Genomic DNA, 25740 nt, shown 5'->3' on the forward strand with positions numbered 1-25740 from the left:
TTATTTTTTAGACAAACCAACACAAACCAAACATAAATCATAAAACCATCTTCCAGCTACATCCAGCATGTCGGTTGGTTACTAAACTTTTGTGCATCCTCTCCATATAGTCCTCACTTACAATTTATATAAAATCTCATATAATCAATCTATTATATATGTATAGATTATTATCACTATTAATCATTTATTTGACTATATTATTACTTCGTTTTATGCGAGACATTCTGAATTTTGAATTAATTTATATTACGGCATTTCATTACGTCATCCTAAATCCATCCAATGGTAGTGCATCTTTATATTATATTCTGTATCATTCCGTTATCTTTGTACTGTAAGATTCCCTAGTATATTTCATTTCCATGTTTTGTTTTATCTAACCATTGATAAAATAAATCCCATATCTTATAGAATTGGTTATCTTCTTGTTCTCTGATTTTCAAAGGTCAATTTGCTCATTTCGGCACCTTCCATTATTTTCTGAATAACTTCCTCCTGCGTTGGTACTTTCTCGTTTTTCCAATTTTTTTTGCAAATACAATTCTAGCCGCTGTTAACACATTTACAATCAGATATTTCAATTCTCTACTATATATTTCCCGTAAATAGTCGAGAATCATTCTTGATTAAAGGCTCAGCCATCAACCCAAAGGGAGCCTTTTCTCCTGCTCCCATCAACACCACTCCTGTTTTTCTTGCCAAAATTGTATTTTTAACTGTTTTTTTTTGGGGGGGGGGGGGTTGTCCTTAGGATGTGCCAGAGAAGTCCAAGTTCCTGGAATGTGTGGATCTTGTTACTACCACTATGGACAGTAGGAAAGATGGCTTCCAGGACGAGTACTACAACGCCACATTGCTGCGGGACATCCTCAGGGTGAGTGTCCTCCCCCTGGACAAAGGCAGGAAGCAGGAAGATATTTTGGAAAAGGACCCTGAAGGAGGAGACACCCCCCCCCCCAACCCCCACAGCCCACCGCAATCTGAGCCGGCTTGGCTAGAGGGGCGCAGCCTGGTTGCGCAGGGGGGAAATGGCTGCGGGGATGAGATGACGCAGGCAGGGAAATTAGAGCGACCTTTGGGGGCAGGTCCCCCAATTATCATTCATACCTGTTTTGCGTTCCAATGAAACGTCCGTCTGTCCATCGGTTCTTCCTTCCTTCCATTTTTCATTCTTCCTTCCTTTTTTCATTATCTTCCTTCTTATTTTCCTCCTTTATTCTTATTTTCCTTCCTTTCTTTTTTCATTCTTATCTTACTTCCTTTCATTCAACCATCCATCCTTTTTACATTCTTGTCTTTTCCTTCCGCCTTCCTTCCTAACTTCCTTATTCTTCCTTCCTCTCTCCCTCCCTCCTTCCTCCCTATATTCCTTTTCTCCTTCCTATCTCCTTCCTCCCTCCCTCCTTCCTTTTCTCATTCTTATCTGCCTCCCTCCCTCATCCTTCCTTCCTATCTTTCTTTTCTCATTCTTATGTCCCTCCCTCCTTCCTTCCTATATTTTCTCATTCCTATCTCCCCCCCTCCTTCCTTCCTATCTTTCTTCATTCTTATCTCTCTCCCTCCTTCCTTCCTATCTTTCTTCATTCTTATCTCCCTCCCTCCTTCCTGTTCTCATTCCTATCTCCTTCCTATCTCCCTCCTTCCTTCCTATCTTACCTCATTCTTATCTCCCTCCCTCCTTCCTTCCTTCCTTCCTTCCTTCCTATCTTCCTTTTCTCATTCTTATGTCCCTCCCTCCCTCCCTCCCTTCCTTTCTTCCTTCCTCCCAGTTCCTCTCCCAAGGAATGATCTCCCCGAATCCCGAGGAACGAGAACAAACCTTGTCCCGAATTGCCAAGATCATCAGCTGCATCATCAACCATTGTTTCACCAGAGACGTGAGTTGTTTTTTTCCAGGCTCTTGCTAAATCTCAGCATTGTGGGGGAAAGCAAAGAGGCACAACTGGCCTTCAACTCCCAGAATTCCCCAACCACCACGCAAGGCCTTCAACTCCCAGAATTCCCCAGCCACCACGCAGGGCCTTCAACTCCCAGAATTCCCTAGCCACCATGCAAGGCCTTCAACTCCCAGAATTCCCCAGCCAGCTAAACTTAAAACACCTCAAAAAATATCCTTTTTTCCCCTGAATCAGAGGAACAAAATAAGGAAGAGCTCATATAAATAGATGTGTGTGAGGCGCCTATATAAATGCGCCTATTAAATACGTGAATAAAATAATACACACACTCATTTTCCCACCTTCCCCACCCGTTCTAGGGACTGAAAGTCATCAAGCTGGGGAAGATCACCGGGGGGCTAATCCTGGCCTGCAGTGACCCCAATGAAAGTGCCTCCTGCTGGGCAGCCGATGGACTCCACCGCCTGTACACCCTGATCGTGCACCAAAAGAGTAAGGGGAGCATTTGGGGCAGGTCAGCGACTACGGTCAGGTGCTTCTCTTTAAGAAATACCTTTTTGTACCATGATCACATTTTCTTGGGGTGTGTGTGTGTGTGTGTGTGTGTGTTGTATTTGTGCTGATAAATAAATAAAGGGAGACTAGTATAGATCTATTTCAAGCTATTTAGCTCTCATCAGCTAGCCATACCCTTACTGGGATTCGAACCTGGGCTGTATTACATAACCTGGGCTAGCTGATGAGAGCTAAATAGCTTGAAATAGATCTATACTAGTCTCCCTTTATTTATTTATCAGCACAAATACAACACAAATATAACAAAGGCAGCATTAAAAATATTGTTTTCTGCCTGGATGGTCTCCTGGAGTGAGCCGAAGGACAGAAAGGGGAAGCAGTGTGTTCCCTCCCATATTTGGTCATACCAGGGTTGGGTCATGAAACATCTACAAGAAATCAACTGACCTCAGAGAGCACCAAGGCCCCCAGAATTCTAGTTCTCCTCCCTCTTCCTCGTCCTCCTCCCCCCCTTCCTCTCTTCTAGCACTGATGATGTTACCTAGTTGGGTCATAAAACATCTGCAAGAAAACAACTGACCTCAGAGAGCACCAAGGACCCCATGTGGTGGCACAATTGTTAGAATGCAGTTTTGCAGGCTAATTCTGCCAACTGTCAGAAGTTCGTCAGTTCGAATCTCACCAGGCTCAAAGTTGACTCAGCCTTCCATCCTTCCCAGGTCGGTAAAATGAGGACCCAGATTGTTGGGGGACAAGAGACTGACTCTGTAAAACCGCTGTAAAAGTACGGTGAAGCGGCATATAAGTCTAAGGGCTATTGCTATGGCTCCTCCCCCTCTTCCCCCAAATTTTGATCATATGACCAGGGGGACGCTGCCATGGAAAACGATCAGGTGACATTTTTCAGCACTGTTATAATTTCAAAACGGTCACTAAAGTCATTGCTGTAAGTCCAGGAACCATCTGTACCTTTTGGGGGAGAGGTCTGTCGCAACTTTGAACGGTTGCTGAGTGACCTGTCGTAAATCGAGGACTACCTGAGTTTGGAAAACAAAAACGACAATATTTCCCTTTTTGTGTGTGTTCCTTTCCCCGAGGTCTGACGAGGACAGAAGATAGTCCAGAATTTTTAGATCTTCTAAAGGAATGGGAAGAAGAGAAGATTTTCTGGCTGGCTTGGTTTTCGGATGTGAGCATGGCTGCCACGGTAATTTTCCTTCTCCCAGGAAAATTTGGATGTTTCTCGTCGGCCAGAGAACTGATTTGCTAGCCGCATTTTGGGCTTCACTTTGGGAGTAGTACAGTGGCCTAGAAGTGGAGCTCTCTCGCCTCACCATCAGGAGGCTGTGAGTTCGATCCTATAGGTAGGGGCTGATATTTCTCTCTCTGGGCACACTGAGAATTTATCTGCCGAACAAAACTCCGCATTGGCAACAGGGAAGGGCATCTGGCCAGTAAAACACCCTGCTAGCTCCATTCAGTTGCCCAGACTCCACCCCGCAAGGGATTATGGGGAAAGAAGGAGGAAGAGGAAAGAGAGAGAGAGAGAGGGGTGCAGTGGGCTAGAGGTGGATTTCTCGCCTCACAGTCAGGAGGCTATGAGTTCAATCCTAGGCAGAGGCAGATATTTCTCTCTCTGGGCACACTGAGAATGTATCTGCCTAATAGAACTCCGCATTGGCAACAGGGAAGGGCAGCTGGCCAGTAAAAACCCCTGCTAGCTCCATTCCGTTGCCCAGACTCCACCCCTGAAAGGGATTATGGCTAAAAGAAGAGGATGGTTTGGGGCTTTACTCTCTTTCTCTTTCCAGATATTTAAAAAATACCTGCGTGCAGACGATCAAGTGCAATTAATTCTGGCTGCCCTCCGAGGCATGAAAGATGACACTATCCACAGCACAAAAGCTGCCGTCCGAATGCTTAAAGCCATGCTGAGGGAGCCCAGGTCCAATTTTGTGAAGGTAGATGGGTTGGTGGTGGTTGGACCGGTCCTCGTACTTACGACATTCAAGGTCACGTGCTTAACGACCGCAGGATTCACTTAACTAGTGCAGTAATTCGTTCAACAGCATGAGATCGTAAAACAGGGTGCGACACTCTTAACAATCGTTTTGCTTACTAATGAAAAATCCTGACCCTGATTGACGTCACACATCCAGACAAGCTTAGCTGATTTCTGTCTGGGACCTGTACTTCAGGACTGTTTAATGCAGGTAGTCCTCGACTTACAACCGTTCGTTTAGTGACTGTTCAGAATTACAGCAGCACTGAAAAAAAGTGACTTAGGACCGTTTTTCACAGTGACAACCGTTGCCGCATCCCCAGAGTCCCATGATCAAAATTGGGCCGCTTGGCAACTGACTCATACTTATGACGGTCGCAATGTCCCAGGGTCACGTGATCCCCTTTTGCGACGTTCTGACAAGCAAAGTCAATGGGGAAGCCAGATTCACTCAACAACCGTGTTACTAACTTAACGACTGCAGGGAGTCACTTAACAAATGTGGCAAGAAAGGTTGCAAAATGGGGCAAAACTGACCTAACCATTGTCTCGCTTAGCAACGGAAATTTTGGGCCCATTTGCAATCGTAAGTTGAGGACTACCTGTAGTAAAGTTTTAGCAGAAGCGCACAATTATCTGGAATTCTTGTGAAGAATCCAGCAGTGAAAAAATGGGTGGATGGTTTACAGGTAGTCCTCAACTTACAACAGTTCATTTAGTGACCGTTACAAAGTTACAACATCACTGAAAATGTGACTTACAACTGTTTTTTCACACAACTGCTGTAGCCTCCCTGCGGTCACGTGGTCAAAATTCATGACGGTCCCGGGGTCTTGCAATTCCCTTCCGCCAAGCCAAGTCAATGGGGAAGTCAGTTTTGTTTAACAACCGTATTACTAATTTACCACCTGTGGTGATTCACTTAACAACTGGGGCAAGAAAGGTCATAAAATGTTGGGCTCCGTTGTGGTCATAAGTCGAGGACTGCCTGTCTCAGGCAGAGGCATCATCCAACCCTCTTTCCCAGGTGCCCAAGATGGTCAAATTCATGTATTCCTCCTTGGGTCAAATCACGGACCCTCATGCCCGCCATGAATTCTTCCGGCTACTCCGGCTGATCAGCACCAGCCACCCCGAAGAAGTTGTGAGGACCCTCCTCAATTGCTCCCTCCAATGTGACTGGTAAGATCTAAGGCAGTGCCTGATGGATCTTGGCTGGGAGCCGATCCCTTCATCCCTGCGGATTCACCTTCCGAGTAGGTCGCGTTCCTCCGATGGCCTATTGAGGACATTTCAGTGAGGCTAAAGATTTAAGGCCGTGTTTCTCCACCTTGGCAGCTTGAAGATGGATAGACTTCAACTCCCAGAATTCCTCAGCCAGCATGGCAGCAACCTGAAGATGGACAGACTTCAACTCCCAGAATTCCTCAGCCAGCATGGAAGCAACCTGAAGATGGATGGACCTCAATTCCCAGAATTCCTCAGCCAACCTGGCAGCCATTTGAAGATGGACAGACTTCAATTCCCAGAATTCCTCAGCCAGCATGGCAACAACTTGAAGATGGACGGACTTCAACTCCCAGAATTCCTCAGCCAGCATGGCAGCAACTCGAAGATGGCTGGACTTCAATTCCCAGAATTCCTCAGCCAGCATGGCAGCAACCTGAAGATGGAGGGACTTCAACTCCCAGAATTCCTCAGCCAACCTGACAGCCATTTGAAGATGGGTGAGCTTCAATTCCCAGAATTCCTCAGCCAGCATGGCGACAACTCGAAGATGGATGGACTTCAACTCCCAGAATTCCTCAGCCAGCGTGGCAGCCATTTGAAGATGGGTGAACTTCAATTCCCAGAATTCCTTATCTAGCATGGCGACAACTTGAAGATGGGTGGACTTCAACTTCTAGAATTCCTCACCCAGTACAGTAGCAAGTTGAAAATGAGTGGACTTCAACTCCCAGACATCCTCACCCAACATGAGGACAACTTCCAGATGGACAGACTTCAACTCCCAGAATTGTGAGAGTTGAAGTCCACTCACCTTCATGTAGCCAAGGTGGAGAAACATTGATTTCGATGAAAGAGTCTGGTTTGGCAACCTTGAAGTAAAACTATTAAATGGTGGGCGAAATCCCCGGTCGTAAGTCGGGGAATACAACAAAAACCTCGTCATGAATGCAGAGCCGGGCTGGGTTCTGGCCGTCACTACTCCCAGTTCACTTGTGGGTGCGCCGCGCATGGGCATAAGAATTGCTCTGCGTGTGTGCAGAAGCAAAAAACAAGATGGCGGCACCATAGGCGCCACCCGGAGAACCGGTCGGGGGCATGGCAGGCCTGGGTCGCTGCCGGTTCCAGCGTCTCAGGTCGCCAAACTACTACCGGTTCGGCTGAACCCACCACAGATGCAGACCCCCCACCAGATTTCCAACGAGATTCCCACCATCTGACAGCCCCTTTTTCCCGATTTGCAGCAGTGCCTCGGCTATGTGGCACGCCCTAATGTCCTTCACCAGCACCTCCTACAAGATCCTCATTGTCCTGCAGGACACTGTCCAACAGCAGCCCTTCCACCTGGACAAGCTCGGGATGAGGGCCACTGTCTCTCCGTTGGCTGTACGTATGAAGTCCAGGAAGGCTGGTGGGGCCTCCTTCTGGCCCTTCCCTCCATCTTGCCTGTCGTTTGTCCATCAAAAGAGAAACGTCTTGTTCTGACCCAGCTCCCCAAACACGACAAACCCTCTGAAGTGAACTCAAACATTCCTTTATTAGGAGCGCCGGCAAAAAGTTTCTCTCTCACCGCAGGCTATCCAGTCCGGCAGGGAGATGAATAGTTGTCTGTCCCATCTATTCATCTCCGCCCCCTGCCTTTTATCCCCAGAGTTAGGGTGGGGCTTCACTAGCAGCAGTCTGTGGCTCTTCTGTCCCAAGGACCGGCCCCTAGATTTCCACTGCTCTCCTCTCCTCTGCCTTCTGTGAATCCGCACGTCAGGCACTGGACCCAGCTGTTCCTCCTCTTCCTCGTCAGCCACCTCCAGACCTGGGGGCTGTTGATTCTCCATCTGAGGGCTGACGAACCGCCCAGGCTCTGCCTCCGTCCATCTCCCTCTCTCTGCCAGCTCCATTCCCTCTTCCCCCTCGGAGCTCTCAGGTTGCCCTGATGCTGACCCTCACTCCCACGCCTCCTCCTCCTATGATACAGGGCAGCCAACAGGCCACAAGACGTCTCTTGTAAAATTGCCAAGCACCAAGTTAGCAAGACTCTGGTCCTCTTGCATTGGGCACTGGCTAGGCAAAGATTTATTTTTGCCTCATTGTACTATTTCACAGTCAATACTGGTAGTCCTCGACATACAACAGTTCTTTTAGTGACCGTTCAAAGTTACAAACGGCGCTGAAAAAAGGGACTTACGACCGTTTTCCCCATCTGGTCCTTGGTGCTCGCTGAGCTGGGTTCTTTTCTGGCAGACATTTCATGACCCAACTAGAGAACATCATGAGTGCTAGTGATGCAGGTACTGAGCACTGATGATGTTGCCTAGTTGGGTCATGAAATGTCTGCAAGAAAAATACTCAGGATCTTGTTGTCATCCTCCTCTTCCTCCCTTGTTGTTTTGCTGTTGTTCTTCTTTTCTTTCTTCTTTTGTCTTCTCTTCTTTCTTTCTTCTCTTTTTTGTTGTTGTTCTCTTCCTTCTTCCTTCTTTTCTTCTCTCTGCTTTCTCCTCCTCCTCCTCCTCCTCCTCCTCCTCCTCCTCCTCCTCTTCCTCCTCCTCCTCCTCCTCCTCGTTGTTTTGTTGTTGTTGTTCTTCTCTTCCTTCTTTCCTCTTCTTTCTTTCTTCTTCTCTTGTTGTTTTGTTGTTGTTGTTGTTCTCCCTCTCCTCCTCCTCATCTTCTTTCTTTCTTCTTCTCTTGTTGCTTTGTTGTTGTTCTTCTTCTTCCTCTTCCCCTCCTCCTCCTCCTCCTTCTTCTCCCTCTCCTCCTCCTCTCCCCTAACACCCCCTGCCTCCTAGCACTGATGATGTTACCTAGTTAGGTCATGAAACGTCTGCCAGGAAATGACCAATCTCAGAGAGCACAAAGGACCCCACTCTTCAACCCTGAGCTCCAAAGATTCCCCTCCTAGGCTACCCTCTGGTTCTTTGGAGGTCTTCCTTCCCTATGAGCCATACCTGTTGAGGTGCCACCAAGGGAAACTCCAGGGTTCCCCTCCAGCTGGGCTTCTCTTCCTTTCAGGGCACAGCGGCTCTTCAAGAGATCCTGAGGCATCCCTCCCCTGCCTGCAAAGAGGCCCTGAAAGTGATGTACCCCACCCTCTGCATCGCCTTGCTGTGCCAGATCTCCTACGTGGTGCACATCAAACCTCAGGAGGTTGACTTCTATTGGAGGACTTCCATGCAGGAGAAAATCCCCACGCCTCCTCACCCTTTGAGGTTTTCCTCTTCTTCTCTTCTTTTGCACAAGGAAGTTTGCAGCGGGAGGAGGGGACCTTTAAATCAGGGGTGTCAAACTCGATTTCATTGCGGGCCGCTGTCAGGGTTCCAAATAGGATCCAAAAGTAAATCCGAGTCCAAGGCAAAATATTGCTCAAAGTCCCAATTGATGAAGAGAGCCATGTTAGCACATCTGGGAAAACACGAATCGGAAAGCTTCCCGGTTTTCCCCTCCCAGTTGGAAGTTAAAGATCTTGCCCACCACACCCACAAGTCCATCCCATGGTCCAATCTCCCACTGCTACGCTGGCAGCTTCCTCCCATCCAATTCCGGTCAGGTGCAGAGGTGCAAAGACAAAAGATGACCTTGGCTTTCTAGAAAGAATGTTGTTATGGCTACATATCATCTAACTCCATACAATCTCCCCTCCCATTTTCCCACCATAGAGAAGGCATAGCAGAATAATAGAAAGTGTGGCTGGCCAAAGATCCAAAAGAAAAGATGGCTGCAGGCCTGACAGCCGCATCAGGGTTGTGTTTGACCTCAGGGTGTGTGTGTGTGCGCCTGGCCAGAGCGGGCATGGCCTGCTCGATGTCCCTCATGTCAGCACCGTCTGCGGCAGCCCAAGTACTCTACGAACAAAAACAGACTCCGGAGCTCCGTTTCTGGCTGTGATGGCCTCCTGCAACCCTCTGCCAGTGAAAACGAAGAAAAACCACAGGCCAGTCCCTCACTGTTTCCAGGGTGGTCCGCAGGCCAGATGTAAGCACCCCATGGGCCGGATTCGGCCCGCAGTCCTTGTGTTTGACACCCCTGTTTTTAGCTCATTTAAAAGCAGTCGCACTTTCCTGCCCAGAAAAAGGATGGATGAAACTTTGAAACTCTTTCAGACTAGTTTTAATAGAAAGAAGGACTAGGGGAGACATGATAGCAGTGTTCCAATATCTCAGGGGTTGCCACAAAGAAGAGGGAGTCAAGCTATTCTCCAAGGCACCTGAGGGCAGGACAGGAAGCAATGGGTGGAAACTAATCAAGGAGAGAAGCAACTTAGAACGGAGGAGAAATTTCCTGACAGTTAGAACAATTAATCAGTGGAACACAAATTGCCTCCAGAAGTTGTGAATGTCCCAACACTGGAAGTCTTTAAGAAGATGTTGGATAACTATTTGTCTGAAATGGTGGAGGGTTTCCTGCCTAGGCAGGGGGTTGGACTAGAAGACCTCCGGGGTCCCTTCCAACTCTGCTATTGTATTGTATTGTATTGTATTGTATAGCTTGAATTTTTGTAAAAAGTGTTGTGGGGGTGGGAGGGAAGGAAAATGAGTTAACATTTTGCCTTACGGAATTCATAAATGGGTTAAATAAATAAGTCAGTTTGCTGGACTTTAGGAAAAAGAGGATGGAAAGGGTATTAAGTAGAGTAAACAGAATCCATTTTTAAATCAATGTTTCTCAGCCTCAGTACCTTTAAGAGGTGTGGACTTCAACTCCCAGAATTCCTCGGGCAGCAGGAATGGACTTCAACTCCCAGAGTTCCTAACCAATATGGGTAGACTTCAATTCCCAGAGTTCCTCAGCCAGCATGTAAACCTCTTAAAAGGGATAAGGTTGACGAACAGTGATTTAGAAATGGAAGTCCATGCATTTTGCCTGAGGAATTCTGGGAGTTGAAGTCCACACACAGATGCTGGCTGAGGAATTCTGGGAGTTAAAGTCCACATATCTTAAACTTGAAAAACACTGTTCTAAACAGCCTTCGTCTCGCCACCTGGTTGAAGCCAGGATGAAGCTAGCGGAGACATGATAGCAGTGTTCCAATATCTCAGGGGTTGCCACAAAGAAGAGGGAGTCAAGCTATTCTCCAAGGCACCTGAGGGCAGAACAAGAAGCAATGGGTGGAAACTAATCAAGGAGAGAAGCAACTTAGAACTGAGTAGAAACTTCCTGACAGTTAGAACAATTAATCAGTGGAACAGAAGTTGCCTCCAGAAGTTGTGAATGCCCCAACACTGGAAGTCTTTGAGAAGATGTTGGATAGCCATTTGTCTGGAACGGTATAGGGTTTCCTGCCTAGGCAGGGGGTTGGACTAGAAGACCTCCAAGGTCCCTTCCAACTCTACTATTGTATTGTATTGTATTGTATTGTATAGGTCCAACACCCATCATGGCTTGATTTACTCAATGAAGTCACACGAAACATCCTTCCCCTCGTTTGATGATCCTTGGTCCAATAAAAGAAAGGGACTTTAAGGGGTGCAGGACAGTAATGGTATTCTATTTTCTTCACTACCGGTTGGGGACCAGGAGCACGCCTGCCTGGACATGCGCAGAAGGTCCTTGATGACATCTGGGTGGGTGGGCGGAGCCTCGCACCACCGCCACTACCGGTTCGCCCGAACAGGTGCAGGAGGAAACCTCTGACCGGGGGTTCCTCTACTTGTAGGGCAGCTGTAATGACCTTACAGACCCTCATCCGATGTGTGAGCAGTGGAGACCAATCACTGATTATGAATAAGCGGAGAGGATCCGAGCTCCTGTGTCACCTGGCCACCCAACAGAAAGGACTCACCGTCTTTGCCAAGTAAGCCTCCAGATTTTTATTCCTGATGATGATGAAGAAGAAGAACATGATGATGAGGTCCATTTAGTTGTGTCCAACTCTCAGCGAGAGTCTATAGGCCAGGTCTCTCTTCACACGCCACAACCGGCATGGTCCGACTCCCCTCAGTACCAAGGACCCAGCTGTAGAGGTGATCAACAGTATTAAGTATCTGGGAGTGCAGATAACTGACAATCTTTTTTTAAAAAAAGAATTGTTTTTGGAATAAAGACAAACAGACAAAACACACACACACACACACACACAAAACCATCTTCCATTACAAATTGTAGAAAGTGTGTCGCTTGGTTACAAAAAACAGTCATGCATCCTTCCCCAGTCATCACCTACAATTCATATCAAATCATATATTTTAAGTCAAGGATATTTATATTTATATATATATTACTAACATCATACCTCAACCTTCATTTGACTATAATTGTTTTTACATCCTTTTATATAAAATACTCCAAATTTAAAGCAAAACTACATAATGGCATTCCATTAGCTCTTCCCAATATCATCCAGTAACATCTTTATAACATGTTCTATATAAAAATTGGTTATATTTAATAACAGAGTTTCATAGTCACCATTTGCAATTTATATCAAATTTCCTCTTATCAAACCAATATGTATGTATGTATGTATGTATGTATGTATGTATGCATGCATGTATGTATGCATGTATGTATGTATGTATGTGTGTGTGTGTGTGACAACCCCTGGTATGCCCAAATATGGGAGGGAGCTCACTACTCCCCCTTTCTGTCCTTCGGCTCATTACAGAAAACCATCCAGGCAGAAAACCATATTTTTATTTTTAATGTTGCCTTTTTATATTTGTGTTGTATAAATAAATAAAGGGAGACTAGTACAGATCCATTTTGAGCTATTTAGCTCTCATCAGCTAATTCCCAATAAGGGTATGGCTAGCTGATGAGAGCTAAATAGCTCGAAATGGATCTATACTAGTCTCCCTTTATTTATTTATCAGCACAAATACAACACACACACACACACACACACACACACATACACACACACAAATATTATTATCATTATCAATCAATTATTTAACTGTATCCATTATCACTTCATTTTATACATAATGCTCTAAATTTAACTAAATTTGATGTAATGTTTTATTATAAGCTTTCATTACATCAACCTGTGTCTTTCCAGTAATAGTGCAGTCTTCTGTCTCTTGCCATTTGTGGCATTAGTATTCTGGTTATTTCCTTAGTAAGTTTTGTATGGACTTCTCTTCACAACTTATTGCTTATTGCATATCTTGTATTAGCACAAAACCCTCCATCTACTTCTTCGATCAGCTTATCTTTGGTTATCACTAGTGCTTCTGACAAAATTTCTCCCCTTAGTTCCATCAATTCTTCTCTCTTTTCTTCTTCTATACTTTGAGATCTGGGGTAGAGCTCCTGTCCATCTATCTCCCCTTTCCATATTCCACTCTTTCCATTTCCAACCACGCTCAGTTCACTGTCAGTATCAACAATTTTCTTGTCTCTTTGTTTATTTTTTCCTTCAGTTTTTAGAACTCTGACCTCCACTTTCTTCATTTGATGAACATCCTCAATTTTTCCATCAAATTTTGTTGTTCTAGGATCTATGTTCTTCAATCTCTTCTCAATTCCCTCTGTTACTTCTAATAATTTTTGAATTTCAAAAGATAAACTTTTGCAATGTTAAGGTTTCTTTTTCATGTTGCGCCATTCTTCCAACTTGTAAACACTGCCACTCTGGCATTCAAAACTTTTTATTAAATTTAAAGCAAGTTCATTTATAATCTTTCAAGACAAGGCTTTGTTTTCACTCCACTCCAACTGCCAATGAAGCTCCTGAAAAGTACCTGTATAAACAACCCATGTTCTTCTCACTATCACTCTCTGTGAACAAGCTGAGGAACCTTGAAATGCAAAGTCAAATGATCAAAGAGAAAAAGGAATAGACAATATTTCCAAGCTTTCCAAGCCTCCAGCCTCCAAGTAGCAGTGTTACTTCCTTTCCCTCTGTTATTACAGCCCTCTTGTATTCCTTTTATATCTTCTTCATATTCCAGGCTTAAAGAAAGCAAAATTCTTAAATTGAGCAAAAAATAAATAAATCCAATCCAGCATTATAAAAATAAGGAAAAGATTTTAATCCATAGATATATATATAAAAAAGAATATAAAAAGTAATAGAAGAAAAACTAATCCGTTCAATTTAAAGAATAGAGAACATTTGCAAAAGTTCCATCCTTAAAAGAAAATTTAAAAAAAGGATAACACACTGTCTAATGTAGCTTAATTAAGCAGTATTAAATTTTAACAATCTGCGTCTCTGGTTGGTGGTAGCAGCGCCTTAGATAGAAAGTCCCTACAGAGAGTGGTGAGGACAGTGGAGAAGATTATAGGAAGCTTGCTTGCTGTCATTCAGGATGTTGCTTATAAGCATGTGCTTACAGCTCAAAGCATTGTGAGAGACCCCACACACCCACTGTAAGTCTGTTTCTGTTTCTCCCTTCTTGTAATTATGGTGGTAGTACTGAAGTTTTGTCTTTTTTTTAGGAAGTTTTTTATTTAACTCTTTCAAATTCATTCACAAGTATACACTCTTATAATTACTTTTAACATTTGTCTATTCATCATTAATATTTATCATTATTTTCTTACAAATATATACTTTGGATCACTTTCTTGCCACCCGATACCTTCATCTTATTTTGCAACAACTTTGCTCCTTCTCTCTTCTGAACCTCCCTTCTCTGCCTTCTTCTTTCCTTCTCTCTTTCCTCCTTTCTTCTTCCCTTCTCTTTACCCCACTCCTCTCTCCTCCTCCTCCTCCTTCCTCTTTTCTTCTTCCCCTCGCTTCCCCCCCTCTTCCTCTCTTCTCCTCCTCCTTCCCCTCTCTCCTACTCTTAAGGACTGAAGTTCTGTCTGATCTTTATGTGTGATGCCTACCCTGTGTTCCCCTCTGGATGCCCCACTTCCTGGTAATCCATATTTTTCTTTCCCTACCACAGAGCTCTCATACGAAATGAGGGGTGCGAGCATATGCTCCCCTACCTCATGAGAATTTTGGACAGCAAGGAAGACAAAGTGCATATCATCGCGATGACGTTTTTGGTGGAGGTAAGCTTCGTGTTGGTCCAGAAGAGCTCCGTTCTGCCTTAATGCCAGTCCAGCCCAGTGGTGAAATTCAATTTTTTTTCACTACCGGTTCTGTGGGCGTGGCTTGATGGGTGTGGTGTGGCTTCGTGGGTGTGGCTTGGTGGACATGGCAGGGGAAGGATACTGCAAAATCCTCGTTCCCTTCCCACTCCAGGGAAAGGATACTATAAAATCTCCATTCCCTCCCCACTCCAGGGGAAGGATACTGCAAAATCCCCATTCCCTCCCCACTCCAGGGGAAGGATACTGCAAAATCCCCCTTCCCTCCCCACTCCAGGGGAAGGATACTGCAAAATCCCCATTCCCTCCCCACTCCAGGGGAAGGATACTGCAAAATCCCCATTCCCTCCCCACTCCAGGGGAAGGATACTGCAAAATCCCCATTCCCTCCCCACTCCAGGGGAAGGAGACTGCAAAATCCCCATTCCCTCCCCACTCCAGGGGAAGGATACTGCAAAATCCCCATTCCCTCCCCACTCCAGGGGAAGGATACTGCAAAATCCCCATTCCCTCCCCACTCCAGGGGAAGGATGCTGCAAAATCCCCATTCCCTCCCCACTCCAGGGGAAGGAGACTGCAAAATCCCCATTCCCTCCCCACTCCAGGGGAAGGATACTGCAAAATCCCCATTCCCTCCCCACTCCAGGGGAAGGATACTGCAAAATCTCCATTCCCTCCCCACTCCAGGGGAAGGATACTGCAAAATCCCCATTCCCTCCCCACTCCAGGGGAAGGATACTGCAAAATCCCCATTCCCTCCCCACTCCAGGGGAAGGATACTGCAAAATCCCCATTCCCTCCAAGCTGGCTGGGGAATTCTGGGAGTTGAAGTCCACAAGTCTTAAAGTTCCCAAGTTTGGACACCCCTGCCCTACATGCTCCATTATTTCTGAGATGGGAACAATGAAGTGGCGGATGAAGACCTCACATGTTCAGCAGGTTGATTCCCGCTGATACTGTTCTGAGCCAGGCCTTCCTTAAAAAGCACGAAGCAGAGTCTGGGTCTTGACAAAACCTCTTTTATTTACACGACTGTAAATTCCTTTCACTCACAGTCTGCAAGGCTCGGCAAAGAGTCTTTCATAGGAATATTTATCCACATGCACCTTATCTCACTTGGAGAGTTGCCAGATAGCTAGTTTCCAAACACAGGGCAAGGCAAAACTTGGCACAGGGTCTCTTATAGTCACAAAAAGTAGTTTCCACTCTTGACACGACCGAAGGAACGAATTGTTTCCTGCAAAAGCCCCCTCCCCTTTCGCCCCTCTTTTGTTTCCTCTGGGAGGGGCCAATCACCTCCAAGGTGTGGCTTTACTCCCAAGTCGACCCTGCTTTCTTAGTTGTCCTGGCAGCTCTGCGCATGCGCACACTGGGAACAGGCTCCAGCTGTTCCTCTGCCTCACTGCTGTCTAGCTCCCTCTCTGCCTCCGATGCAGAGCTCTCATCTGAGCTTCCCTAGGTCCCCAGGACTGGCCCATGTTCCTCCCCAAACTCCTCACTCTCCGACTCTGCTGCCAGATCCACTGGCCGCTGGCGGGTCACAACAGATGCAAGGGATCTCCTACATATACGACATCTACCTGTGGCTTCTCTGTTGTTAATTTTGGAGTCTGCAAGAAAGAGACCCATTCCGAACGTAGGCCGTTTTGCAGCTGCTTTCTTCTCCCAGGGAAATGGCCTTGAAGACTAGTCTCGGAGAGACGTGCTTCTTTCTGCAGTTCCACTTTCCCACAAGCTTCACCCTCCCTGTCACCCTCCCGGTAGGGTCCAGACTGGCACAGAACGATTGCGAAGCGCAGGCGTGAGGCGGCAGTTTTGACAGAGGCCAAAATGGTATAGGGTCTCCTTCTTGAGCAGAAAGCTGGACTAGAAGACCTCCAAGGTCCCTTCCAATGCTGTTATTCTGTTCAAGCTTTAGAAAGGGTGACAAAAGGTTTTTATCCTGCATCCATGATGTTGCCTTCAAAACCTTGGGGAAACAGGCAGGGTCATCTTGGCTTTTTCCATTCCAGCTTCTTCAGCAGAAGACCTTTGATGTGCATGTAGAAGAAGTCCTCATCCAGTATCTCCGCAGGCTGCTGAGCGCAAACCAGTTCCAGCTCCGATCTCTGGCCATGGATGGTCTGCTCTCCCTCAGCAATTATCCAGAGAAGGTGTGGCGGAATGGGGTCTGGATTCCCAGGAGGGAGGGGTTGCATTCCAGAAGATCAAGAGATCAGCACAGTCTAGAATAGACCAGGGGTGTCAAACTCAATTTCATTGAGGGCCGCACCAGGGTGTGGTTGACCTCGGTGGGCCGACTGGGCATGGCCAACTGGGTGGGCATGGCCAACTACATGGGCATGGCCAGCTTGATGCCACTCACTGGGCATGGCCAATTGGAGGCATGGCCGACTGGATGGGCATGGCCAGCTTGATGCCACTCCACAAACTGATGGCATGTTTCCTCTTCGCATTGGGTAGACCGGGCTGAAGTGACATGGGTCGGCCCCTTACATTTTCCAGGACAGCCCCATAGGAGCTGGCAGCAGACTCGGACAACGAAGAGATTGGGGAGGAACTTGGGCCAGTTCTGGGGCCTGGGGAAGGCACTGATGGATGCTCTGTGTCGGATGCAGAGATAGAGGCAGGACCGCCCAACTTTTCCCAGCCACTGGAGAGGCAGCTGCCTTTGGAGGCTAATATGAGTGAGGCAGAAGAACAAGTGGGGCCTGTTCCAGATGCACATATGCGCAGAGCAGTTAGGAGGGGTGAACAACGGAGGACAAGGAGTTGACTCGGGAAGCAAAGCACCCATGGACGCTGAATGGCTCCTCCCTTGCTGGGGAATAAATAGAAGGAAAGGGGAGTGGTGGTCGTAGGAGACAACCATTCGTATTTCTGAAGATTTTTCTCATTGGGTTTCAAGCTGCAAAGACTGCTTGCCAGAACTTAATTTTCAGCCTTTCGGCTGGGAGCTCACGGCCTTACAATTATCGCAAGGAACTGTTAAGGTCTGTACTGCAGTTAACTCCTTGAAGGACTCTTGATGGACTTTTGGATGTGTGAATGCAATAAATAAATAAGGATTTTTCATGACAAGAAGGCTGTTTCTTGCTTCTGTAAGGCTGGATTAGAACAAAATCTGACCACATTGTGGGCCGGATCCAGCCACATCACGGACCCGATCTGGCCTGTGATCTGTGTTTGACATCCCTGGTCTAGACAGTTTGTGTATGAGAATGAGGGTGAAGATGGTTCCTTCCTAACAGTTCCCAAAATCTATGTTTAATGGTGCAAGTTGTCAGCTTTACTTTGGCAAGAGTCTGCTTACAGGTGAAGAACAATGCTGGTCATCCTTGCCTTATGACCACAATGGATCCCAAAATGTATGTTGATAAGCCAGAAAGTTGTTAAGTGAGTTTTGCCCCATTCTGTGACCTTTTCTGCCACAGTTGTTGAATGTATCACTGCAGTTTTTAAAGTTAATAATAGTAAGTGAATCTGGGATCCCCTTTGCCTTTACTTGTCAGAGGTTCGCAAAAAGTGATCACACAATCCCGGGGACACAGCAATGGTCATAAATATGAACCAGTTGCCAGGCGTCTGAATTTTAGTCACTTGACCAAGAGGATGCTGCAAAGATTGTAAGTGTGAAAACTGGTCCTAAGTCACTTTTTTCAGTGCCATTGTAACTTTGAACGGTCACTAAGTGAATGGTTATAAGTCAAGGACAACCTGTAGTTAATTCCAAAATCATACAGCGCTAGCCAGTGTCCCAAATCTGTGTATAACGTTCTTAGTTCAAAATCTTATTTCGCCTTTTGCTGCTTATTGCAAATTATTTTGAATTCTTAAGCTTGCACTGAATTATTCTTTTATTCAAAGTTGAAGTTGAACTCACCCTGTGAAGATTTTTTTGCCCCCAAACTTGCCGTTCTGAAGGTCTGGAATAGTTCATAGGCAGTTTCGGAAAGTGACTAGAAAGTGAGGTTTGCAAAGTTTGAAAGACTTTGCTGTGTTTGTGAATAAAAGGGCTGATCCCATCAATTCTCAGCTCTCACACCAGAGGAAAATGCTGTCCCGTGGTCAGTTAATAAGGAATAGCTGTCCGGAGCACTTTTGGGCAATCTCGCATCTTCTCCTTATCCAGAGAGGCTCTGAAGCTGTTCCAAGAGCGTGAAGCAAACTCCTTGTCCTGACAAAAAAATCTTTTATTAATTTACAGTGAATTCTGCTCATTCACATCCAGCAAAGTCTTTCGAGGGAGAATTTACAATCACAGATCTTATCTGGCTTGGAGAGCTGCCAGGCTGATATCTGCAAAATGTGGCAAGGAGACACGAACCAATTAAGTGAACTAATGGTCTCCTGCAAACTCCACTCCCCTGTCGCTCCTCTTTTACTTCCTCTGGGAGGGGCCATTCGCTGTCCACCTGTGGCCTTACTCCCAAATCTCCCCCTGTTCTTTAGCTGTTCCCTTCGTCCGGCAGCTCTGCCCATGCACACACTGGGAACAGGCTCCAGCTGTTCTTCTGCCCCACTGATGTCTGGCTCCGAAGGCAGCTGATAACTGTCAGATGGCCCTGGCCCCATCTCTGCCTCCGACACAGAGCCCTCATCAGAGCCTTCCCCAGACTCCAGGACTGGCCCATCTTCCTCCCCAACCTCCCCACTGTCCGAATCTGCTGCCAGATGTGCTTGCCACAACACAGGAGTCGGGTTTTCTCCCAGTTCCTTGATCTATGCTCCAATCTTTTGCAAAGCCATCTTCAATTCACTATCCTTTCCCAAGAAGTCTGTTATTTCTCTGAAATTTTGTGAGAGTTTGTGATGACAGGTACCTTCAATACAATACAATACAATACAATACAATACAATACAATACAATACAATAGTAGAGTTGGAAGGGACCTTGGAGGTCTTCTAGTCCAACCTCCTGCCTAGGCAGGAAACCCTCCACCATTTCAGACAAATGGCTATCCAACATCTTCTTAAAGACTTCCAGTGTTCACATACACCATTTGATGGACATGAACCTTGCATGCCGGTCAAACATGGAGGGGTTCGGTACAGGTAGTCCTCGACTTACGATCACAATTGAGCCCCAAAGTTCATGTTGCTAAGTGAGAAATATCAGTGAGCTTTGCCCACTCTTATGACTTTTCTCGCCACGTTTGTTAAGCGAATCACTGCCGTTGTTAAATTAGGAACATGGTTGTTAAGTGGATCTGATTTCCCCCTTTGACTTTGCTGGTCAGAAGGTCGCAAAAGGGGGATCACATAACCACAGCACACCGTCATAAATGTGAGTCAGTTGTCAAGCATCCGAATACAAATCACGTGACCGTGGGGGAGGGGTGCTGCTGCAAAAGTCGTTAAGTGTGAAAAACGATCGTAAGTCACTTTTGCCAGTGCCGTTGTAACTCTGATAAAGTAAGTTAGAATAGAATAGAACAACGGAGTTAGAAGGGACCTCGGAGGTCTTGTAGTCCAACCCCCTGCCTAGACAGAAAACCCTACACCACTTCAGACAAATGGTTCTCCAATCTCTTTTTAAAAAAACATCCAGTGTTGGAGCCTTCATGACTTCTGGAGGCAAGCAGTTCCACTGATTAATTGTCAGGAAGTTTCTCCTCAGTTCTAAGTTGCTTCTTTCCTTGATTAGTTTCCACCCATTGCTTCTTGTTCTGCTCTTCAGGTGCCTTGGAGAATAGTTTGACTCCTTCTTCTTTGTGGCAACCCCTAAGATATTGGAAGACTGCTATCATGTCTAGTCCTTCTTTCTATTAAACTAGACATCCCCAGTTCCTGCAACCGTTCCTCATATGTTTTATTCTCCAGTCCCCTCATCCTCTTTGTTGCTCTTCTCTGCCCTCTTTCTAGAGTCTCCACATCTTTTTTACATTGTGGTGACCAAAGCCGAATGCGAATATTCCAAATGTGGCCTTCCCAAGGCCTTATAAAGCGGTATTAAGACTTCACGTGATCTTAATTCCATCCCTCTGTTGATGCAGCCTAGAACTGTGTTGGTTTTGACCCTCCTCTTTAGCTGACGGATTCCTGGCCCATCCTTTTCTGTCTTCCAGGTGATAAAACTGGTACCCGCCTTGCCAGACATCTTGGCCAGGTTAAAAGATGTGAATCGAGAAATCAATGCGAAGGCCCTCAAACTCCTTCCATGCCTCCTGTTGAATTTGACCCCCGAGGAAGCGAACCTGGTGGCTTTGGACGTGGCTATTCGAATCCTCCCTCTCATTGACGACGTAAGTTGGAACTCCGACTGGACATCTCCACCTACCAAAAGGGTGCAGGATTTGGGGTGAAAGGGGAAAATGGACTTCCTTGGTGTTGTGGTCCAGATTCCTGTTTTTCTCTCAGGATGGTCCTTTTGCCACCTTTGATGTTTCCGGCCTAAGCAGGGGGTTGGACTAGAAGACCTCCAAGGGACCTTCCAACTCTGTTATTCTAAATGACGCTGGAACTTCAGGTGTCTCCTTCTCCCCATAGGGACCATTTGGTGAATTCCCGAAACAAGTTTACCCAGGTCCAGTAGAGCCCGAAAAGGCACATCCAACCCACATACAGTTAGTCCTCAAATTATGACCATCATTGAGCCCAACGTTTATGTTGTTAAGTGAGACATTTCTTAAGGGAGTTTTGCCCCATTTGAAAATCTTTCTTGCTGCAGTTGTTAAGCGAATCACTGCAGTTGTTAAGTTAGCAACATGGTCATTAAGTGAATCTGGCTTCCCCCTTGACTTTGCTGGTCGGAAGGTCGCAAAAGGGGACGCAGCAACAGCCATAAATATGAACCACTTGCCAGACATTTTAATTTTGATCATGCAGAGAAATGGCTGTCTGTCAAGTTTCCTAACGATGCCGTAGATGATTCATAATAATCGAGCCAATGTTTTAATACAAAAACCAGTGATTTATTAACAGCTTCATTAGGCATTATTCATTAGGCAAGATTTATTCGCAGCCATTTCTTTTGCTTTCCTTATCTGCTTCTCAACTTTGCCCCTGTTCCTTTTCTCCCCTCAGTCTGTGTCATAAATCACGTTACCCAATAAATACACCCATCTCAAACCAGCTACTGTAATCTGAGATCCACCAACGGTATGCGTGAAATGTCGACACGGAGAATTGACATCGGATGCTTCAACAGTCACAAATCCCTTTTTTTGAAAAATGGTCACAAATCCCTTTTTTCAATGACATTGTAACTTTGAATGGTCACTGAATGAATTACTGTAAGTCAAAGGGGCATATGAAAGGGGAAAAAAGTTAAAATAGAGATAGAAAATAGTGGGAAAGAATAATAACTATATATATTAATATGTGAAGATATACAAAAGGACAGAAAGATGATTCAGAAAGGAAGGGTGATAATAAAAGATAGGAATAAATAATATGAAACAATGGAAATGAAATGTAATATTTAGGAACAATAATATTATGTTTATGTGTACTGAAATGTATGGTACCCAGTTACCACACCGTTCACGCAGTGATATGTATAAAGAATATAAAAAAATCAAAAATTTGATCGAGAAAAAAAAATTACGCTGGAAAACGGTAAATTTTGAATGGTTTGCTTTTAACCTACAATTAAATAAATCAGGTCAAAACTTTGGCACAAACCACTTTGCTATAATTTATAAAATCCAAGAAGCTTTAAAAAAAAGACCTTTGCAATGATTGTCTGACTCCCTGAAGTTGTTAAAGTTTAACACAAAGGTATTAACGGTAGTTTCAGTCTGGGGGGGCTGGGGGAAATAAAACATTTTTATGGACCTCAGCAATCCTGCCAAATTTTAGCTCAAAGGTCTTGCAAAGGCTCAACGCTTTGAACACTGTTGTGACTTTCTGAATTACAGGACTTCAAAACCATTCGTTTAGTGCAGGGGTGTCCAAACTTGGGAACTTTAAGACTTGTGGACTTCAACTCCCAGAATTCCCCAGCCAGCATAGCTGGCTGGGAAATTCTAGGAGTTGAAGTCCACAAGTCTTAAAGTTCCCAAGTTTGGACACCCCTGGTTTAGTGGGTGTTCAAAGTTATGCTACTGAACGAAAGGGGCATATGACCGTTTTTTCACACTTGCGACGACCATTGCAGGGTCCCCACGCAATCAAAATTCAGACGCTCGGTGACTGACTCGTCCTTACGGCAATTGTGATTTCCCGGGGTCACTGTGTGATCCCCTCTTGCGACCTTCCGACAAGCAAAGTTAGTGGAAGAGCCATTCACTTAACAACGGCATGATTTGCTTAACAACTCTGGGGGAAAAGGTCGTAAAATGGGACAAAACGTGATCATTTTGGAACTGATAGCTAGCACTGAGTCAATTTGAGGTAGCAAAATACGCCTCCAATTTCCACCATCTGGAAAACAGAACTGGGAGCGATTTTTGGCTGCTGTGGGCTACAATCCTCAACTTACAACCATTTTTTAGCAAAGGTTAAAAGTTACTATGGCCCTGAAAAAAATGGACTTGCAACCAGTCCTCACACCTATGACCGTTGCAGCATCCCCATGGTCACATAAATAAAGTCCAGAAGCTTAGCAACTGGCATGGACTTATGACGGTTGCAGTGTCTCATAGTTGCGACCATCCCAGCCGTCTTCCAACAAGCAAAATCAACGGGGAAAGCTAGGTTCGCTTAAAAACTGCACAGTTCACTTAATAACTGCACAGTGCTCTTAACAACTGTGTGATTCACTTAACAACTGCAATGGCTCGCTTAACAACCATGGCAAAAGAAGCTGTAAATTCTGGCATGGCTCACTTAACAACCACGTTGCTGAGCCACTGAAGTTCCAGTCCCAAATTGCGGTCGTAAGTGGGGAGCCTACACGGTTTTCCTCCAAAATATCTGAATTGCATTTGAGTCTTATTCTAGGTTTTTGTCGATATCTGCTTTTTTTTCAATAGTTCTCCACTTGCGGGAATCACCGAGCGGTTGTAAGATTAATACAGCTAGTCCTCAACTTACAACCGTTCATTTAGTGACTGTTCAAAATTACAACAATGCTGAAAAAATAGTGATTTATAACTTTTTTTTCACACTTACGACCGTTGGTCATGTGATCAAAATACAGATGCTTGGCCACTGGCATGTACTTAGGACGGTTGCAGTGTCCTGAGATCATGTGATCCCCTTAGCAAAGTCCATGAGGAAGCCAGATTCACTTAACGACTGTCTTATGAATATAAGTGGCATGGTTCACTTAACAATCGTGGCAAGATAGGTTGTAAAATGGAGGAGGAGGGGCTCCACTTTTTTAGCAACCATCTCACTTAGCAACATAAATGTTGGGCTCAGTGATGGCCGTAAGTCGAGGACTGCTCATATTGACATCTCCCGCCTCCTACAGGCTTCCAACAAAGTGAGGCTAGGAGCCGTCTCCACCTTCTCCGGCCTCTTTGACCACATCAAGAGGAGAGGCAAGGACGAGATGAGGGAAATCGCCATCCAGAGCCTGGTGCCACTCTTGGTCCACCTGCACGACGAAAGCAGCCTTGTCTCCCAGGTAGGACGATGCAGAGACCAACTGGGTTTTAAGAAACGGAGCTTCCTTGGCTCATTCATAGGCTGCTTCCGACTTCCAATCTCACAGCAGCTTCTGTAGAAACAGCAGAAACTCCCCCAAATGGGAGGTCCCCGAAATAGGAAAACTGTGGAGCCCAAAATTTCCGTTGGTCAAGGATCTTGTAGTCATTGACATCCTCCTCCTCCTTCCTACTCCCTACTCCCTGCAAACTGTGTTGGCTGCCAAAAAAGCCAACACAGTCCTAGGCTGCATCAACAGAGGGAGAGAATCAAGATCACGTGAAGGGTTAATACCACTTTATAATGCCTTGGTAAGGCCACACTTGGAATATTTGCATCCAGTTTTGGTCTCCACAATGTAGAAAAGATGTGGAGACTCTAGAAAGAGTGCAGAGAAGAGCAACAAAGATGATTAGGGGACTGGAGGCTAAATCATATGAAGAACGGTTGCAGGAACTGGGTATGTCTAGCTTAAGAGAAAGAAGGACTAGGGGAGACAGGATAGCAGTCTTCCAACATCTCAGGGGTTGCCACAAAGAAGAGGGAGTCAAACTATTCTCCAAGGCACCTGAGGGTAGAACAAGAAGCAATGGGTGGAAACTAATCAAGGAGAGAAGCAACTTAGAACTGAAGAGAAACTTCCTGGCAGTGAGAACAATTAATCAGTGGAACAGAAGTTGCCTCCAGAAGTTGTAAATGCCCCAACACTGGAAGTCTTTAAGAAGATGTTGGATACCCATTTGTCTAAAATGGTACAGGGTCTCCTGCTTGAGCAGGGGGTTGGACTAGAAGATCTCCAAGGTCCCTTCCAACTCTGTTATTGTATTGTATAAACCCTCCTCCCTTCTAACACTGATGAAATTACTTAGTTGGGTCATGAAACGTCTGCAAGAAAACAACCAAGCTCAGAGAGCACCAAGGAGCCCAAAGTTGTTGTTGTTGTTGTTGTCGTCCTCCTCCTCCTCTTCTTCTTCCTCCTCCTCCTCCTGCAGCCCTATGTCCGTGTGCCCCCCCCCCCCCGATCTCCATTTTCTCTGGCAGAAGGCTGCAGGAGGCCATTGTGGATGAAAACAGGGTCCAGGGGAGCTGCAACCCCCCCCCCCCCGGGCTCCGTTTATGCTGGCAGAGGGCTAGCAAAACAAACTAAATGTAAAACAAAAGGGGAAATGTTTCCCCTTCCATTTGCATCCAAGAAGGGACAGGGAAGGAGAAAGGGAAAGAAGGAAAGACAAAGAAAAAGAAGGGAAGATGGGGAGAGAGCAAGGAAGAAAAAAGAATGAAAATCGGGAAGGAAGAAGAAAAAATGAAGAAGGAAGAAAACAGAAGGGAAGGGAGGAAAGAAGGGAGGGAGGGAGGAAGGAGAAGGAAGGAAAGGAAAAAGAAGAGAAGGAACGAAAGGGAAAGAGGAAAGACATAAGAAAAAGACTGGAAGATGGGAAGAGAGCAAGGAAGGAAAAAAAGGAAAGAAGGGAAGGAAGAAGAAAAGAGAATGGAGAAGGAAGGAAACAGAAGAGAAGGAAGGAAGGATATAATGAGAGGGAGTTTGGGTCTGAGGGAAGTCCTGCCTTAACCCTTGGCCAC

At 45.7% G+C, this 25740-nt stretch overlaps 1 protein-coding gene across 1 annotated transcript in view; it reads left to right on the plus strand.

Annotated features, from left to right (window-relative positions):
* Window positions 1–808: 808 nt before the first annotated feature.
* The window catches only part of LOC309393790 (maestro heat-like repeat-containing protein family member 7), a gene marked incomplete at both ends in the record, with an annotated part of 27865 nt that continues 2933 nt past the window's right edge, over window positions 809–25740 (plus strand). The window contains 12 exons of the mRNA XM_081956287.1: window positions 809–877; window positions 1773–1880; window positions 2261–2393; window positions 3515–3624; window positions 4229–4378; window positions 8650–8846; window positions 11291–11428; window positions 14475–14583; window positions 16387–16455; window positions 16635–16775; window positions 20691–20867; window positions 23984–24139. Coding sequence (XP_081812413.1) covers window positions 809–877; window positions 1773–1880; window positions 2261–2393; window positions 3515–3624; window positions 4229–4378; window positions 8650–8846; window positions 11291–11428; window positions 14475–14583; window positions 16387–16455; window positions 16635–16775; window positions 20691–20867; window positions 23984–24139 — 1557 coding nt within the window. The remainder of the gene's footprint in view (window positions 878–1772; window positions 1881–2260; window positions 2394–3514; window positions 3625–4228; window positions 4379–8649; window positions 8847–11290; window positions 11429–14474; window positions 14584–16386; window positions 16456–16634; window positions 16776–20690; window positions 20868–23983; window positions 24140–25740) is intronic.

Source organism: Natrix helvetica (genome assembly GCF_964273705.1).
Source record: "Natrix helvetica genome assembly, chromosome: 5".
In the NCBI taxonomy this organism is placed as follows: domain Eukaryota; kingdom Metazoa; phylum Chordata; class Lepidosauria; order Squamata; family Natricidae; genus Natrix; species Natrix helvetica.